The sequence below is a fragment of the Lithobates pipiens genome, unplaced genomic scaffold (genome assembly GCF_037356315.1).
Source record: "Lithobates pipiens isolate NorthernLeopardFrog02 unplaced genomic scaffold, aLitPip1_a1.2 Scaffold_22, whole genome shotgun sequence".
NCBI classification, from domain to species: Eukaryota; Metazoa; Chordata; class Amphibia; order Anura; family Ranidae; genus Lithobates; species Lithobates pipiens.
In genome coordinates, this window is record NW_027507784.1 from 256285231 (window position 1) to 256304333 (window position 19103).

General features: G+C 45.7%; 1 protein-coding gene across 2 annotated transcripts in view; it reads right to left on the minus strand.

Moving 5' to 3' along the window:
• The window catches only part of PARN (poly(A)-specific ribonuclease), a 228896-nt gene extending 220717 nt beyond the window's left edge, over positions 1-8179 (minus strand). For both annotated transcript variants that reach the window (XM_077448968.1, XM_077448969.1), the window contains exon 1: positions 8022-8179. In XM_077448968.1, the coding sequence (XP_077305094.1) occupies positions 8022-8132 (111 nt within the window). In that variant the 5' untranslated portion in view covers positions 8133-8179. The remainder of the gene's footprint in view (positions 1-8021) is intronic.
• Between the last annotated feature and the right edge of the window lie 10924 nt (positions 8180-19103).

A 19103-nucleotide genomic window follows, 5' to 3' on the forward strand; every position in this document is an offset into this window, starting at 1 on the left:
GACTCTCAATGCAACTTCTGCTTTGTAAGCATGTCTGCCTGTTGTGTGCCACATCAGAAATAAATTAGTTGTCTGCTTCTCAATACATCTGGAGTTTTGACTGATCACAAAAGAAGATTCCTAACAATGACTTATAACAACGGCGGCTGGTCAGCAAATGGTTAAGCCCTGGCTCGCTATAGATTCCGTTGTGAAGGAGGAGGTTATCTGCATGGGGAAGGATATGGGCCTATAGGGCTCTCATTCTTACACTACCATTGGGGCCATTCGGTGGACCGCCTGCTGCTTTGAAAGATTTATATGGAGATGATTGCTGGCCTTCCTATTATAAGAACTGTGAAGTCATTCTATTAAAGTGGAAGTAAACCCATGGATTTAAAAAAGGTAAAAAAAAAAAAAAAAAAAAAAAAAAGCATGCTGGGAATGCTAACTGCACATTGGCTGTGCTCTCAGCCAAACTATCAAACCATCCAATGGCTGGTGTCATAACGAATCACATGTGCAGCACCATAGCAGTTGAAGGTTCAACAAAGGCAAAGATGGCAGCTTCCTTGGCTGAAAACGATAGGGGAGTTTACTTCCACTTTAACGGCTGTGTTATGTTATGACATTGGAATACTTACCCATTTTGTATTAGGGGATTTGCATCCGAGTGGGTGGATTCATCCACAGGGTGGTAGGAACCTGGATTTGGGAGGGGGGGGGGGGGGGTGGAGGTTTGATTAATTATTTTCCACTAGAGCTGCACAATTCAGGCAAAAATTAGAATCGCAATTGTTTTTGCTTAGACTATAGATCACAATTCTCTGTGTAACATTTTTCACATTAAAAAAAAAAAAAAAAAAAATAATATATCTATATCTATATCGATCCTAACTTTACTGCCAACTGGGAACTTTTAAAACTTTACCCACAAAAAAAAAAAAGTGTGGAAAAAAGCCACCACAAAAAGCAGGCTACCCTCAACAGGAGCAACTATCCATAACCGCACAAAAAAAACTGCGGAATGTAATGCAACAGCGCATTAACTTAACAGTACTGTGTTTTTATCAAAAAACTGAAATATTGCATATTCAATTGCAACTATACGGCGCCTGCAAAACTTTGCAGGCAAAACAGATGACCAGGTCACCGCTTTACACACCTGAGCGACCGACTATTTGTGTCAGAAGGCCCACGACGTTGCGATTGCCCTTGTGGAGTCGACCGTAACCGGAAGGGAAGGCACCTGCCCCTTCAAGGCATAGGCTTGTACTAGAAACTGTCTGATCCACCTGGAAATGGTGATCGACGAGACCGCCATGCTTTTCTTTGGTCCAGCCACCGAAACAAACAGTGAGTGACTTCCGAAAGGGAGTCGTGGCAGACAAATACACCTTCAGAGCCCTAACCACGTCAAGAGCGCGAAGGGCCACCTCCTTAGGGCTTAGGACACAGATGGTAATATAACGTCCTCATTGATATGAAAAGCAGAGACCACTTTCGGTAGAAAAGACGGTTGCGGACGCAACACCACCTTATCCTTGAGGATAACCAGATAGGGTGACTTGCATGACAAGGCCACCAGTTCCAAAACCCTCCTGGCGAATGTGATGGCCACTAAAAAGACCACTTTCTGGGAAAGAGTCAACAGGGGAATCTCCCTATTTTCAAAACGGCGGTTTTTGAAGCGACAACACCAGGTTCAAATACCATGGGGGTAACGGTGGATGCACCGGAGGGACTACATGTCGTACCCTCTAAACAAAGGTACTCACTAAAGAAGTGCGATGCCAGGGGTCGTTGAAAAAAGACAAAGGCTGAAATTTTCCCTTTGATGGGGCTTAATGCCAATTTCTGGTCTACTACTCACTGGAGAAACAGCAGGATCCTGGATATGGAAGAGGAGCGCAGATGCCATGCTTTCTCCTCACACATGGAGATGTAGGCCTTCCAGGTACAATGGAATATCTTCCGAGAAGAAGATTTTTGTGATCTCAACATAGTCGAGGAACCAGAGTCTGTCGGACCCTGTGATCCCAACACCTGACTCAATAGCCATGCTGTTAAAGCCAGCGATGGTAAAGCAGGATGGAGAATTGGACCTTGAGACATCAGGTCCTCTTGCAACGGCAGTCGCCAGGGGGCATCTGCCACCAGATGCACCAGGTCTGCGTACCAAGGACGCTGAGGCCAATCTGGGGCAACCAGTATTACTGGGATCCCCTCGGCTTCCACTCTGCAAAGCAGACATGGTAACAGTTTCAGCAGAGAAAAGGCGTAGATCAGCTGGTACTGATCCCACAGAGCCACCAGCATGTCTGATGCCTCAGCCCACGGATCTGGTCCTGGACATGAATCTTGGCACCTTCCGATTGATACGGGAGGGCAGCAGATCCACGTCCAGTGTGCCCCACCTCAGGTACAGCAACCTGAAAGTCTCCAGATGCAATGCCCATTCTCCTGGGTCCAGCATCTGGCGACTCAGTCTACCTGCCAGTTCTCCACTCCCGGGATGTAAATTGCTGACAGGGCCAGTACGTGTCGCTCTGCCCACCGAAGTATGTGAGCGACCTCCCGTGCAGCGGCTGAGCTCCTTGCTCCCCCTTGGTGATTGAGGTATGCCATGGCCATGGCGTTGTCTTACTGGATCCTGATCGGATGCCCTTGCAGGCTCATCGACCATGTGGAGGGGCACAGCCTGATCGCCCTCAATTTGAGCAGATTGATCAGCAAATTAGATTCTACCGTCGACCAGAGGCCCTGAGCCGACTGAACCCCCCATCACTCCTCCCCAGCATTTCAGAGGAAGGAACGATTTTCCGGACTGAATCACCGGGGACCTCAGCCACCAGATCAGAGAGAGTGACTGGCTCAACTGGATCTGTCGATCCAGGGACAACAGAGATATGTCCCATTTTGTCAAAATCTCCTTCTGCAGGACTCTGGTGTGGAACTGGGCATAAGGTACTGCCTCAAAAGGAGGCTACCATGAGTCCCAGTACTCATATGCAAAAGTGGAGAGACGACCACTTGCGGTTCATCAGCAGTTACTGCAGCATGTCTGAAGGGAGAAACACACTCGCTTCCCTGGAGTCCAGCAGCAAGCCTAGGTACTCCAGATGCTGGGTCGGCACAAGCAATGACTTCTTTAGGTTCAACAGCCACCCAAATTCTTGCAGGGTCTGCATAGTGATCGCCACATCCTCCTCTAATTTTGAGGCAGAAGATGCCCTCAGGAGGAGATAGTCTAGGTATCCCATGATGGCGATCCCATGTTGCCATAGCAACACCAAAACTGGAGCCAATACCCTGGTAAAGACTCGGGGGGGGGAGCTGAAGCCAGACCAAAAGGAAGAGCCAAACTGGTAGTGGGCTTCCCCGACTGCAAACCGCAGAAACTTTTGATGCCGGAGGCATATGGGTATGTGCAGGTACGCATCCTGGATGTTTAAGGACGCCAGGGAGTCCCCTTGATGGAGTGCAGCGACTGAGCAAACTGATTCCATTCTGAACCTCTGCACTTTTACAAAGTGATTGAGGGCCTTCAGGTCCAAGATCGGACGTAGCCCTTCCTTCTTGGGAACCACAAACAGTGGAAGTGTTCCGATTCCGAAACAGGTGCAATCACACTGCGATTCAGCAAATCCCTTACCACCCCCAAGAGGGCCTCCTGGCAAGCCTGGGATATGCTGGAGGGGAAGAATCTTACGCGGCCAAGAGAGGAACTATCTTGTAGCCTGTGGAAATCAGATCACAGACCCATTGGTCGGATAACCAAGAGGACCACTGGGTTGCAAACTCACAAAGGCGACCCCCCCCCCCCCCCCCCCACCACCCGAGACATGGGTGGGGGCAAACCTTCATGCGGTAGCACTTTTATTCGCAGGCTTGCCGTTCCAGGGACGTTTGAACATGCGTGGGCGTCCTGTCGGGCTGGGGATATTTTGTCGAAGCTCCGGGCGGACGAAAAAGCCGCTTCTGAGCGGAAAACGAGGGCCCTTGCCTATGGCGTGGCTCCTTAGCCTTCCTGGCCTGTGGGAGTAATGTACTCTTACCACCGGTGGCATTCTTAATGTAATCTAATGAGGCTCCAAAGAGCCGGTCACCAAGGAAGGGAAGATCTGTCAGGGCATTTTTTGGATGCCTGTTGAGCAGACCAGCATTTTAGCCAAATTAGGCGCCTCAGCACCACAGCCGACACTGAAGCCCTGGATAGCAGAGAGAGTATCCAGGGCCACGTCACAGACGTACTTAAAGCCTTGCACTAGTTGGTCTGCTAGTTCCACACAGACAGGGGAAGCCTGTTGCTCTCCCAATTCGTGGTGCAAAAGTTTTGCCCACTCAGTGTCTGCGACACAAGTGTGGATGCCAGTACTGGTAGCACGGCTGACCCCACAACTGTAAACAAGGAACAAGCCACTGCCTCGCCCTTCCTGTCCATGGGATCCTTGAATGCAGGAGTTCCCTTAACCGGGAATCGTGGTTACGTTAATTTAACCTGGATACTGGGGGGAGGGGCGATCCAAGACCAGAGGAGCCGACCATTTTTTGAGAAGGCTTTCCTTAAAAGGGTAACGCACCGCCATGTATTTGGGGGACCGAAAAGGTCCGTTGCCGGGAAACCCATTCCTTAAAAATAAGTCAGATACGGGAACACCTTAGGTGAATGTGCTGGCTTGTGGGACCCAAAAGGGACCGGTACATCAGCAGAAGGATCCACTGGCTCCTGAATCTTCAGGGTATCACGCACAGCTGTGACAAGTGCTCCAACAAGTGGTTTTTCACACCCGGACGGGACTCATCCTTACTGTCCGAACAGTCCTGGTCAGCATCATCTGACAAGACAGAGCAGGGGTCACCAGCCTCAGCAGGAACCGAGTCTGCATCAGAGCTCTCCCCAGAGGATGGGGGGCCCTCTTTAACGGACCTTTCTTCGCACACACCGCCTCCATCTTGGCAATGAACGAATTGAGGACCGCCGTCAGGGTGTCCATGGGTGCCGCGCAGTCCGCAGACAACCCAGTTGCAATTGCCTGGATTTTGGGGGGGGGAAGAAAAACCAGTTTCTGAAGCCATGCTGACCCTACCCTGTCTGCCACCCGAAGAGGACTTAGGATAGTGACAGTCCCACCTTCCTTGCTGCCGCTGACTGAGGGGCTCTATCCTGCCGGACTCACCACCCTGAGGAGTTCTGCGCTGTTCACAATGTGCCTGTAGACCCCAAGTACTCCCAGGTGCAGAGGAAACAAAAACGGTTGGTGGCAGTCATCAGAATGAGCACTAAAAAGTTCTGAAAAACATGCTCAGGCTTCAATAAAATGGCTGCCCAGCGTCCAGTTTATGGACAGGAAAACACAGAAAATGGCTGAGAGCACATGCAAGCTGCTGCTAGAGAACACTGAAAAACGTGTTCAGGCTTCCAGAAAATGTCCGCCAGTGTCCTGAATAGGAAATCACCTGGAAAACGGCCACTTGAAGCCCAGGAAGACATTCTGCCCTTGCCCACACATAAAATGGCCGCCAGCCAGCACCATGAGGTACAGAAGACCGCTGCACCAAAAAACACAGCAGACCCTAACTGGCACCTTCTGGGAGCTTAACACAGGATCCAGGACACCCCCAGCCAGCCCCCTATCCCAGGTGAGAGCCCCCAGGGAACTGTACACATAGACAGTCATCAACCACATGCAACATCCCCCCCCCAGGAGAGGGGGGGGAAGATAGGGACAGGGAAGAGAAGAGAGGGAGGTGAGGGAACCCCGGATCGACCTCCCAGGGAATGCCCAGCTTCTCTGCAGAACTACTCACTGATCAGTACAGGGTAGCTGCCGTCCTCTGCATACTGTGACGCAGACATCAGTAGCCCGGTCATATGTATGCCCCGGAGCATAAAAGCTCACCGACCACCTATGGAGCTGAGATTTTGTCATGGCCTGCCGAGCCGTAGCTGCGACCTGTACACGCTCGATGGCTGGACTGGGGAGACTACAAGGATAAGGGTATCCAGCCTGTCACCCAGCCAGCTGTTGATAGCTAATCACAGGATCATTCATTTTGCACAAAAAGCCAAGCTTCTGCATAAAAAAAAAAAAAAAAAAAAAAAGCATGGACCGATGGGCCCGCAGGGTTCCTAGGTCCTTCTTTACTAGGCAAAATAAAACGGAGGTCTGTCTGGCAGACGGGAGGGTTGTAGCCCGAGGGACTGCCCCCCAGGGTCAGAACAGAGTTCTGAGTGTTTTGTTACAATTATGCCTAGTATTCTCCTAGTGATAAGGCTAACAACCCATTTGTTACAGAGAGGAGCTGTGTCGGTCGGTGAATATAAGAGAAATATTGATTTTAACAAACAAGTGTCAGAAAGAGATTTAGACTTTAAGTGGTTAAACTTCCTGCATTTACAGGTTGTTGAAAACTTGGCAGTCTGCCCTTTATTTACACAGAAGTTCTATCCCTTTGATCTAAGAAGGAAGCTTAGTTACAATGTTGCAAGTTAAAAAAAAAAAGAATAAAATAAAATTAGCAGACTGCCCAGATGTTTTCGATCTTTTAACAGCAGATAGTTTCTCCACTTGTTTTTATATGAAAGAATCGGCAACCTCTGCAGGAGAGATCGTCTGAGGGAGTGAATAGAGATAACGATTTTTTAACGATTAATTGTGCAGCTCTAATTTCCACCCTGCAAAAAATGTTTATAAAAAAATAAAATTGCAAAAAGCCCTGCGCCTTTGAAATAAAGTTATTTCACTGCGATTTCAAAGCCGTAGATTACTGCAATTTAGATCTCGGATATCATTGCAGCTTGCGACTTGAGTTAACATGAATCAATTCAAGTCACAAAACTATAGGAACCTTTTCCGGAGTCACAACAACTTTAACACCACCAGTCCCAAAAAAAGGGTGTCACTTGTCATCCAATTTTGAACTGACAAACTGCATTGGTGTGAACAAGAGCTCAGAGAGCATTTGACAGGCGGTGAGGAGGCGTTGTATGTTTTAACCCCTTAGCCCCCACACTAGGGTATTGCAGTGCACATCATGTGGCTGAAGCAGAGCCCAGCTTACTTGAATGGGCCACATTTGGCAGGTAGTAGCCTACTGTGTACAAGAAGGGGTAGAATCTAGGGCTGCAACTAACGATTATTTTTATAATCTATTAGTTGGCCGATTATCGTTTCGACTAATCGGTTAATAACCTTAAAAAAAGCGTGAAGCATAATTTAGTTAATATGTAAAGTTTAAAAAAAAAAAAAACGCAATATATTCTTAAATATCTCTATATGCAGTGGTGAATATAAATAACCAACTATATGGTTAGGGAGCAAAATATCTAATCCACTCTGAGAATGACAGGAGAGATGTACCGCATATACCATTAGGGGAGAGATAGTATATATACTATTAAAAGGGTCAATCTGGTAAATATCATCAGACTAACTTTAACCCCATTTTAGTACTTGCCGATTAATTATGAAAATAGTAATCGATTAATCTCAGAATCAATTAGTTGTCGATCGATTCGTTGTTTCAGCCCTAGTAGAATCCCTGCCGTAGCATGTGCACACCCCCAGCCACTGATATCCCTGGCAAGTGGGGAGCAACAACCCAGGCTTGTCATTAGCGACTTAACCCTGTTCAAATGACATTTGATTCCATACAGTGCAGTTTGAGCCCATTCGTTTTGTATAGGATCAAATCACATCTGGAGAGGAGTACTCGATAATTATTAGTCCTGGTGCATCTCTAGTAAAAACCATGGCTTAACCACAGGGTTTTACTGCCCTCCAACTGCAAATATAAGGGAGCCTTTAGTGATATCGCAGTTTGATAAATGAAGATGCAAACCCAACACACAAGGGACCTGACAAGCCAAAACACTGAGGGAGCGGACTGGGGACAGCTGTGACTGAACTGCCTGTGTCTTGTCACACACACACGGCATGCTGCAACTTCTAGTACCGCTGGTAACACACAGGCATTCCAATCTTTCACAAACAGAAAGCACAGTACGCTGGTATAGTAAACCAGACGCCATCACTCACTGATCCTGGTGATTTCCATGCCTGCTCTCCGTACACCAGCGATGCCAAGCTGCCTGACCTCCCCGGCCCTTTAACTCCTCCTCCAGGTAACACTTCCGGGGCTCCGAGCATTCGCAGCTTAGAATCCCCCGCTTGTTTCAGCCACGGCCGGGTAGGGCGTGTCCTCGAGGAACTGACTAATCGCAGGAAGGCATGAGGGGCGTGGGGTCTTACTCCCGACAGAAGCTGTCATTGCGCCGGTCGGTGATTGGAGCGCTCGCTGTGTTTAGAGGCGTGGTCTTCTTGAATGCGTACACAGCCTGTGTATGTGATGTGCAGGCACAGTCTCTTAGGCTGGAGTTGGGTGCCTGGGTACCCCAATCATTGATTTTACTATAAGAAGTTTTATTAACCACTTAACCATTTCAATACCAGGCACTTAAACACCTTCCTGCCCAGACCAATTTTGAGCTTTCAGCACTGTCGCACTTTGAATGACAATTGCGTGTTCATGCTACCCTGTACCCAAATGACATTTTCACAATTTTTTTCCCACAAATAGAGCTTTCTTTTGGTGGTATTTGATCACCTCTATGGTGTTTATTTTTTGCTAAACAAATAAATAGAGACGGAAAATTTTGAAAACAATGTTTTTTTTTTGTTTCAGTTTCAAAACTTTGTAAATAAGTAAGTTTTCTCCTTCACTGATGGGCACTGATAGGGCTGCGCTGACGAGCACTGATCAGGCGGCACTGATGGGCACCGATGAGGTGGCACTGATGAGGTGGCATTGATGGGCACCGATAGGTGGCACTGATAGGTGGCATTGATGGGCAACACGGATGGGCACTGATAGGTGGCACAAATTGGCACTGATAGCTGGCACAGATTGGCATGGATAGGCGGCACAGATGGGCACGGATAGGCAGCACGGATGGGCACTGTTAGGCAGCATTGTATTATATTGTACTGATGGATGCCAATCAGTGCCAAACAATAATGCATGCCAATCAGTGATGCCCATTGTGGGCACTGATTGGCATCCATTGTGGGCACTGACTGGCATCCCTGGTGGTCTAGGGTGGCATACCTGGTGCTGGGCATCCCAGGTAGTCTGGTGGCATCCCTGGTCCAGTGTGGGCATCCTCGGGGGGGCTGAGCTGATAATCGATCAGCACAGAACCCCCTATCAGAGGAGCAGCCGATCGGCTATCCTCTACTCGCGTCTGACAGACGCGAGTGAGGAAAAGCCGATCAACGGCTCTTCCTATTTACACTGTGATCAGCCGTGATTGGACACGGCTGATCACATGGTGAAGAGTCTCCATCGGAGCTCGTAGTTTACTTAGATCGTAGTTGCGGGGTGTCAGACTGACACCCCGCAACAACGATCGCCGCGATGCGCGCGCAGCGGCTCAGAATCCTGAGGACGTCATATGACGCCCGGTCAGGATTTTGAAACCACTTTGCCCCCGTCATACTGCTATAGGGCGGGTGGTAAGTGGTTAAAGAGGAACTACAGTCTGCTCACATAATTTGTAATAAAAACATCTTTGCCATTCTGAAGCTTCCCACCAACCACTTTGCACATTATTTTAGCCATACTGTGATTCTGGACTTGCCGAATATGTTGCAGATATCTCCCTCCCCTAAGTCTGGCAGCAATCATTTTAAAGCAGATTTCCACCCATTTAAAAGTCAGCAGCCACAAAAAGTGTAGCTGCTGACTTTTATTAATCAGACACCTGTCCCATGGTCCAACGATGCAGGCGTACAAAGCCCCTCTCCTCTCCCCCTCCTCTCCACGGAGCCGGCATTGTAACTGTGGAGCCACAGCTGGGCGCACACTGCACATGCACAAGCCATTGTGATTGGCCGGACAATCTTCTGGGACCTGTGACATGTCCCAGAAGATTGCAGGGAGGGAGGGGGAAGAGGTGATCTTCCGTCCAGCGTCAGGGCCGGGAGGAAGTGGGAGCTGGGTGCCTGTAAAAACAGGGTACCCGCTCCTCTCCAAAAAAATTACATTCGAAATGTGGCATGTCAGGGGGTCACCTGCCCTTAATGCAGTTACATTTTTGGGTTAAACTCCACTTTAACTGATCGCGGGAGGAGGCCTGGGAGAGCTGTGAGGGAGCTTCACCCTTAAACGGTGACGGTTATTTTTTATTTTTACACTGTACCTTTTAAAAAAAAAATTGGATCACTTTTATTCCTATTACAAGGGATGTAAACATCACTTGTAATAGAAAAAAACATGGCAGAACCTCTTTAATGTAAGATCATTTATACTTAAATGCAATAAAAAAAGAAAAAAATATATATATTTATTTTCAATAAAAAACAAAAGTTTCCCCTTTAAGGCTGTTGGCTGTCATTCAGTGCCAATTAACTGAGTGGGGGCCATCATTTCCTGACTCGACTCACAGCCTCTGAGGGGAAAGGATCGGATCGTCTCCACCGCTACCTGCAGGTCTGGTAAGCGTCGGAGACGACAGGAACGCAGCGGGAGAGGGGTGGGCTCCTCTCCCGCCACCAATAAAAGTGATCTTGCCGCATATCCACCACGGAGACCACTTTTATCTTAAAGAGCCACCATTGCAGAAAATGCCAGGGTTATGGTAGCTATCTGCTGCCATAACCCTGGTATTCTACATCAAATACCAACGTCCAACGACAGCGGTTTGTGATAAGTGGTTAAAATTCTGTCTGTGTTGCTAATTTGTGGAGGCAGATGCTGCTATTTACATATTAATGCAGCAACAGTTTACATATTAATGCAGCCGCTATGTACATATAAATGCAGGCTATTTACATGTAAACACAGGGACTGCAGGTGAGTCATCTGGCAATAGGGCAGAGCTGGGCAGCATTAGTAACAGTACTTCACACTGAGATATCAGGACACAGCAAGGGACTAAAACTTCACGGGACAAGGGAATTTAAACTGGAATAGTCGGCAAGTATGAGCAGGGCCCTCTTATTGAGTGGGCACCTCTGGGCACAGTGCTTGTGGGGCTCCATCAGGGCTGGCTCCGATCTAGGGGGATGCAGTACAGAAGTCAGGTGGCATGATATTGGTAACTGGCATTGGTAACTGCACTTCACACAAGTTACTTGTCTAACCTGCTATCCTCTAGGCCTTATTGATCGCCACAACAAGCTCCAATGCTGGGCCACCGATCCAAAAATAGGGGAGTGGGGGGGTGACACCATTTTTACCGCACCAGGTGACACCAACCCTAGTGACGCCACTGCTTTAGTCTTAGTAGCAGGGCTGACTAAGCGGGTGCCGGCAACACTTTCTGCTTGCCATCTTCAATCTGTAACCTCTGATTATTGACGAATGCCTGTCTCGGTGGCTCCACTACACCTACTCCGCCCTATACACACCATCCTACCTATTACTGACCTCTAGACACCACCCTACCTATTACTGACCTCTAGACACCACCCTACCTATTACTGACCTCTACACACCGCCCTACCTATTACTGACCTCTACATACTGCCCTACCTATTACTGACCTCTACACACCGCCCTACCTATTACTGACCTCTACACACCGCCCTACCTATTACTGACCTCTACACACCGCCCTACCTATTACTGACCTCCACACGCTGCCCTACCTATTACTGACCTCTACACACCACCCTACCTACGACCCACCTATATGCACCGTCCTGCCCATTACTGACCTCTAAACACCACCTTACCTGTTACTGACCTCTACACACCGCACTACCTATTACTGACCTCTATATGCCGCCATAACTATTATTGACCTCTATACACCACCTTACCTATTACTGACCTCTATACACCACCTTACCTATTACTGACCTCTACACACTGCCCTACCTATTACTGACCTCTACACACTGCCCTACCTATTACTGACCTCTACGCACTGCCCTACCTATTACTGACCTCTATGCACTGCCCTACATATTACTGGCCTCTACACAATGCCCTACCTATTACCGACCTCTTTATACTGCCCCTAACTATTACTGACCTCTATACATCACCTTACCTATTGCTGACCTCTACACACTGTCCTACCTATGACTGACCTCCACACACTGCCCTACCAATTACTGACCTTTATACACTGTCTTACCTATTTCTGACCTCTATACACTGCACTGCGGTTGTGGGGAACTTGCTGCACAGACCCTTTTATTTAAAATAATTGTGTTTGGTGAGCTGTAGTGCAGGCTTGTGGGGGCCCCAGGGCATTACTTTGCCCAGGGGCCCACAATGCTATTAAGATGGCCCTGAGTATGAGGCAGCAGCTTTGGGCCCCACAACAACAGCTGCCCCTTTTTCCCTACCATAAAGACGGCCCTGAGATACCCCCTTTTTTTTCTCGGTTGCTGCGTGTTATTTTTTGGGGGGGTTTTTTGCCCGTGTCTACTCCCTCTTGTGAAATTGTGAGCCACAAATTTTTCTGACTGCAGCACTTTTGTACCCCGTTTATAAAATTTTTTTTGTCATTTTGACATTTCTGTCACCAGTAATCCTCAAGTTAAAGTGCACCAAATACAACTTTACATTGATTAAAGTGCATCCAATTACACATTTCCCCATCTCAATTACATTTCGGTAATAAGCCCGCTATCATGTCTGGGAGGCCAACAAGGAGAGGCAGATGTTCCCATGCAACTGTGATGGGGGCCAGCAGTATATGTGTCCACAGGCAAAGATGATCCGTCTTCAGGCAGCGCACCATTTTCTCTGTTTAGTGATGTTGCCTGTGCTATCCAGCCACAGATGGGAGAAGGTGGTGGACTGGCTTAATAAACTATCTTTATCCTCTATCACCAAGCAAAGACATGTCTCATGGAGGAGTCAGCTGAGTTAGTTGAACACAGCATCAGCCACTTGCTCCTTAATGATGCACAGGCATTACTTGATTCTGATGTTGGTTCTAAGGTTGAGGAAGGTAGGAACATGAGCCTACAGCCCAGCTGCAGGGTATTGCAAAGTTGGCTCCAGTGAGGAGGAGAATGGAGGGGATGATGATGAGGTCAATGATGTGACTTGGGTGCCAGATAGAGCAGAGGAGGAAAATGAGCCAAAACCCTAACGAGGCAGGATGTCCTCTAGAGGCAGCCATCATGGAAGAGTAGAGAGCAGCCACCCTATATCATCAGATTGTGGAGCTGTTATCTCCCGGTCCACTTCCCACAGCTCAGCTGTCTGGGCCTTTTTTTAGCACATGTGCAGCTAAACACTCTGGTGCAGTTTGCAAACTTTGCCTCAAGCAGATCAAGTGTGGCAAAAATACCAGCCATTTGGGTACCACATGCTTGACAAGGCATTTAACCTCCCACTACTCAGCCCATTGGCAAGAGCAGCTGAAAGCCATAGAAAAGGGATGCAATTATTATTCTCCTCACCTTTCAGGTCTACCCCTACTATATCTTATGGCCTTTCAACAACCTTCATTGACAGGGATGATGGTATAGTGAAGGGGGTCACAGGTCCCTACAGCATGTCTGCCAGCAGCACACCACCAGCTGTAGAGTATAGCAGGCACATTTCTGTGTCCCAGCTGCTGCAGTAAAAATATAAATACAGTCACTGCCACCCACATGCTCAGCGTCTAAATTCCAGCTTGTTCAAGCTGCTGGCATTACTCCTGCCTTTCCATCTGGTGGATTCTGCCCCCTTCTGTGAATTTGAAGAATGTGCTGTACCACAATGGCAGGTTCCCAGTTGCTATTTCTTTGCACATAAGGCCATTCCAGCTCTACCATTACATAGAAGGCAATGTTGTGGCAATGTTGGGCAAGGCAGTCAGCAGCAAGGTCCACATTACTGCTGACACATGGTCCAGCAAGCATGGTCAGGGATGCTATATTTCATTCACAGCACACTGGGTAACTCAGCGCTCAAGGCTGTCAGCCTCCACATCCCATCAGCAGTGTCTGTGTCAGGGTGCACATGCCAGCAGACAAGTTCGTCCCTCTAGTACTCCAAAGCGCAGAAGAACACTTATTTCTTTTGCTCATAGGAAACAAGCATTGGCGCATAGAAGTGTGCATGCGTGAACTGGCGTGCAAACAGGAGCCGTCGCGCATTCCCATGCAAGCCAAAGCTTGCGCTCCCGCGTGCACCTGTGCGCACACATGTGCGCCTGTGTGCACACGTGCGCACTCGTGATTGTCACTGCCGCCAAGCAGCCTATTTAAACCCAGCCAGTGCCTGCCTCCAATGCTGCTTCGTCTCAGCTCCTGTGTGCGCTGTTACCCGTGAAACCTGTGTCCTGATCTCTGTGTTAACCCGGCTTGTTTTGACCATCTCTTGAACTCCACCTGCATTGACCTCGGCTTGTCTTGTAACCCTTCTACTCCCTTGGCTCCTGTTTGCACTCATCTGGTTCCAGACCTGGCTTGTCTCCTGACTACGCTCCTGTCTGCCCCCTGCATCTGACTGTCTTGCCGTGTATGACCCAGCCTGCCTGACCCTGCTATCTGTTGCTGTCTCTTGCACCAGCTGCCTGCCAAGATCTGCTGGTATCTTTTCCAGCCATTTAGGACATCCGCCCTGCTGCCTGCAAGATTCCTTGGCACTCGTGCGACTCTGCACTCCCGCACCTTCTGTTCACATTATCAGAACCCCCGAGTCAGAGGTGTAAGGGATAGACATGTGCAGGATGAAAAATTTTGTTTAGTTTAATTGAGTTTCAATCCGTTATTTAACTAAATTAATTTAGTTAAATTAGTCGCATTTGTTACATTCGTTTTCGTGATTCGTTTAGTTTTGTATTCAAATTCGAAAAAATTTGCCCGAATTTAAATAAAAGTAATTCGAATTTCGTATAAAATGAATTTCCATTCAAATAGAAAAGATTAGAATGGAAAATAATAGAAAAGAATAGCATAGAAAAACAATAGACCAGCATAGAAAAAAAAATGTATATATATATATATATATATATATATATATATATATATATATATATATATATATATATATATATATATATATATATATATATATATATATATATATAAAGATATATAAACCCATCTTCCGAGATTCGAATTTTGTATAAAATGAATTCGAATTTTAATAGAAAGGATTAGAATAGAGTAGAAAAGAATAGAAAAACAATATAACGGAATAGAATAAAAGAATATATATATATATATATATATATATATATATATATATATATATATATATATATATATATATATATATATATAAATATATGCTATTCTTTTCTATTCTATTCTAAACTTTTCTATTAAAATCTGAAGTCATTCTATACGAAATTCGAATTTCGGAAGATGGCTTCTGAAATTAGAATTTTGTATAGAATGAATTTGAATTTGAAAAGATTAGAATAGAAAATAATAGAAAAGAATAGGCTAGAAAAGCTATATATATATATATATATATATATATATATATATATATATATTATATTTTATTCTATTCTGTTATATTGTTTTTCTTTTTTTTTTTATAATTCTTTATTTCTTTGCAAAAATACAAAACATAGGTTGTTAATAATAATTAAAAGAAATACTTTCTGGTAACCAAATGTTCCATTAAACATCATCAATAAAATACAACATAAAATATTCCTGCCATTTTTATAAACAAAACAATATCAATACGATATCCAATACAATATCCATTCCCCGTAGCGGTCCTCTTCCCACTCAAAAAAAAATAAAAAATATATATATTGTTTTTCTATGCTATTCTTTTCTATTATTTTCTATTATATTCTAATCTTTTCTATTCAAATTCTAATTCATTCTATACGAAATTCGAATTTCGGAAGATGGCTTCTGAAATTCGAATTTCGTATAGAATGAATTTGAATTTGAATAGAAAAGATTAGCATAGAAAATAATATAAAAGATTCGACTAGAAAAACAATAGACTAGAATAAAATATAATATATATATATATATATATATATATATATATATATATATATATACAGTGGTGTGAAAAAGTGTTTGCCCCCTTCCTCATTTCCTGTTCCTTTGCATGGTTGTCACACTTAAGTGTTTCGGAACATCAAACCAATTTAAACAATAGTCAAGGACAACACAAGTAAACACAAAATGCAATTTGTAAATGAAGGTGTTTATTATTAAAGGTGAAAAAAAATCCAAACCATCATGGCCCTGTGTGAAAAAGTGATTGCCCCCTAAACCTAATAACTGGTTGGGCCACCCTTAGCAGCAACAACTGCAACCAAGCGTTTGCGATAACGTGCAATGAGGCTTTTACAGCGTCCTGGAGGAATTTTGGCCCACTCATCTTTGCAGAATTGTCCTAATTCAGTTACATTAGAGGGTTTTCGAGCAAGAACGGCCTTTTTAAGGTCATACCACAACATCTCAATAGGATTCAGGTCAGGACTTTGGCTAGGCCACTCCAAAGTCTTCATTTTGTTTTTCTTCAGCCATTCGGTGGTGGACTTGCTGGTGTGTTTAGGATCATTGTCCTGCTGCAGAACCCAAGTTCGTTTCAGCTTGAGTACACGAACAGATGGTCGGACATTCTCCTTCAGGATCTCTTGGTAGACAGCAGAATTCATGGTTCCTTTTATCACGGCAAGTCTTCCAGGTCCTGAAGCAGCAAAACAGCCCCAGACCATCACACTACCACCACCATATTTTACTGTTGGTATAATGTTCTTTTTATGAAATGCAGTGTTCCTTCTACGCCAGATATACTTGGACACACACCTTCCAAAGAGTTCCACTTTTGTCTCATCAGTCCACAGAATGTTGTCCCAAAAGTCTTGGGGATCATCAAGATGTGTTGTGGAGAAATTGAGACGAGCTTTGATGTTCTTTTTGCTCAGCAGTGGTTTTCTCCTTGGAACTCTGCCATGCAGGCCATTTTTGCCCAGTCTTTTCCTGATGGTGGAGGCATGAACGCTGACCTTAACTGAGGCAAGTGAGGCCTGCAGTTCCTTGGACGTTGTTGTGGGGTCTTTTGTGACCTCTTGGATGAGTCGTCGCTGCGCTCTTGGGGTAATTTTGGGCGGCCGGCCACTCCTGGGAAGGTTCACCACTGTTCCATGTCTTCGCCATTTGTGGATAATGGCTCTCACTGTGGTTCGCTGGATTCCCAAAGCTTTGGAAATGGCTTTATAACCCTTTCCAGACTGATAGATCTCAATTACTTTCTTTCTCAATTGTTCCTGAATTTCTTTGGGTCTCGGCATGATGTGTAGCTTTTAAGGATCTTCTGGTGGACCTTACTGTGTCAAGCAGCTCCTATTTAAGTGATGCCTTGATTGTGAACAGGTGTGGCAATAATCAGGCCTGGGTGTGGCTAGAGAAATTGAACTCAGGTGTGGACAACCACAGTTATAGTATGTTTTAACAAGGGGGGCAATCACTTTTTCACACAAGGCCATGATGGTTTGGATTTTTTTTCACCTTTAATAATAAACACCTTCATTTACAAATTGCATTTTGTGTTTACTTGTGTTGTCCTTGACTATTGTTTAAATTGGTTTGATGTTCCGAAACACTTAAGTGTGACAAACATGCAAAGGAACAGGAAATAAGGAAGGGGGCAAACACTTTTTCACACCACTGTATATTGTATTTTATTCTATTCTGTTCTATTGTTTCTCTATTCAATTTTTAATCTTTTCTATTCGAAAATTCATTCTATATGACATTCAAATTTTGGAAAAGGGTTATATATATATATATATATATATATATATATATATATATATATATATATATATATATATAAAACCATCTTCTGAAATACAAATGTCATATAGAATGAATTCAAATTTGAATAGAAAAGATTAAAAATTGAATAGAAAAATTTCTATTCTAATCTTTTCTATTCAAATTAGAATTCATTCTATACGAAATTCGAATGTCGGAATATGGTTTTATATGTATATATATATATATATATATATATATATATATATAGGTGCAGGGCTCTACGCCCTCTTACAGAACTCTTACAGATGGGGCTTCCCTGCAGCACTGATTGCCTCTGTGAATGGTAAAACCTCGATCCTCCGGTTTCCGGAGGACTTAGCACAATTTTGTGCGGACCTGAATGTTGCTGTTCCGGACCTCCCTGGCTGGCAAGATGTCCCACCTTTACCAAGTGGCTCCGAATGAAAGTGGCAGAGAGTGGGTCGTAAACAACAAGTCACGGCACAGGGGAACCTGGCGCATCCATGATATGGATACTGCATGGTTCCTGGCATTTGCCCTATCCTACTTCTCTGGCCGATGAAGGAGTCTTGGTTCCCGCAAGTATACACCTGTAGAGTTCTGTTTTTACTCGGCCCTGATTTGATAACTCAGTTAGGCATTCTCTTTGTTACCCATACTTTCTCCGTAGATGTTCAGTGCTCTACACTTTTGATACCCTGAACTTCTGGGCAAGCCCGCAACGTGGTTCTGTGCACTGTGTTTTATGTGAATAGTATGGGGTTGCCTTTTGGCGGCCCTACGTGCCTACACTTGGACCCATATCTGGGACTGATCACTGACCCTCTAGTGTGCTTTACGGGGGTTACTCAGATCCTGTCTTAGGTCATTTATGTTACTTATGTCATTTATGTTTTACTGTTATTTCGCGTTTTTCTCTTAACCAAATGTGTTATAGTACTGTGAGGCCATATGAGGTGCCGATGCCGGACCGTCATGATGCGTCCCTGACCCCTATGGCGTGGTTAGCATCCAACTGTTCGAGTGGCGCCTCCCCCCTCCACGATGGGGGCTGTCTGGCACGGAGTCCCGGTGCCCTTACCCTACTCCGTAGGGAGGGTGCGGGGGCTTCAGGCCAGGCGTGCAACCCGCCCTTGTACTGCGGTTTACTGCGTACAGTTAGAGTTATTGCCAAGCTACTCTCTCTTACTCCCATCTCTGCTGTTCTGTTCCTCTTCTTACGCTTTTACTTTTGTCTTCTCTCTTTCTCTGGCCTCCCTTCCCTCCCCCCTCCCCACCCTCACCCACCCCTGTCCCCTCTTTCCTGGGTGGTTCTGTTCGCCTCGGTATTGTCGTAATGTATGTGGACGGGACGTGGTTCCTCTACCTGAGACCCCATGGCTACGGTGAACCTTATTT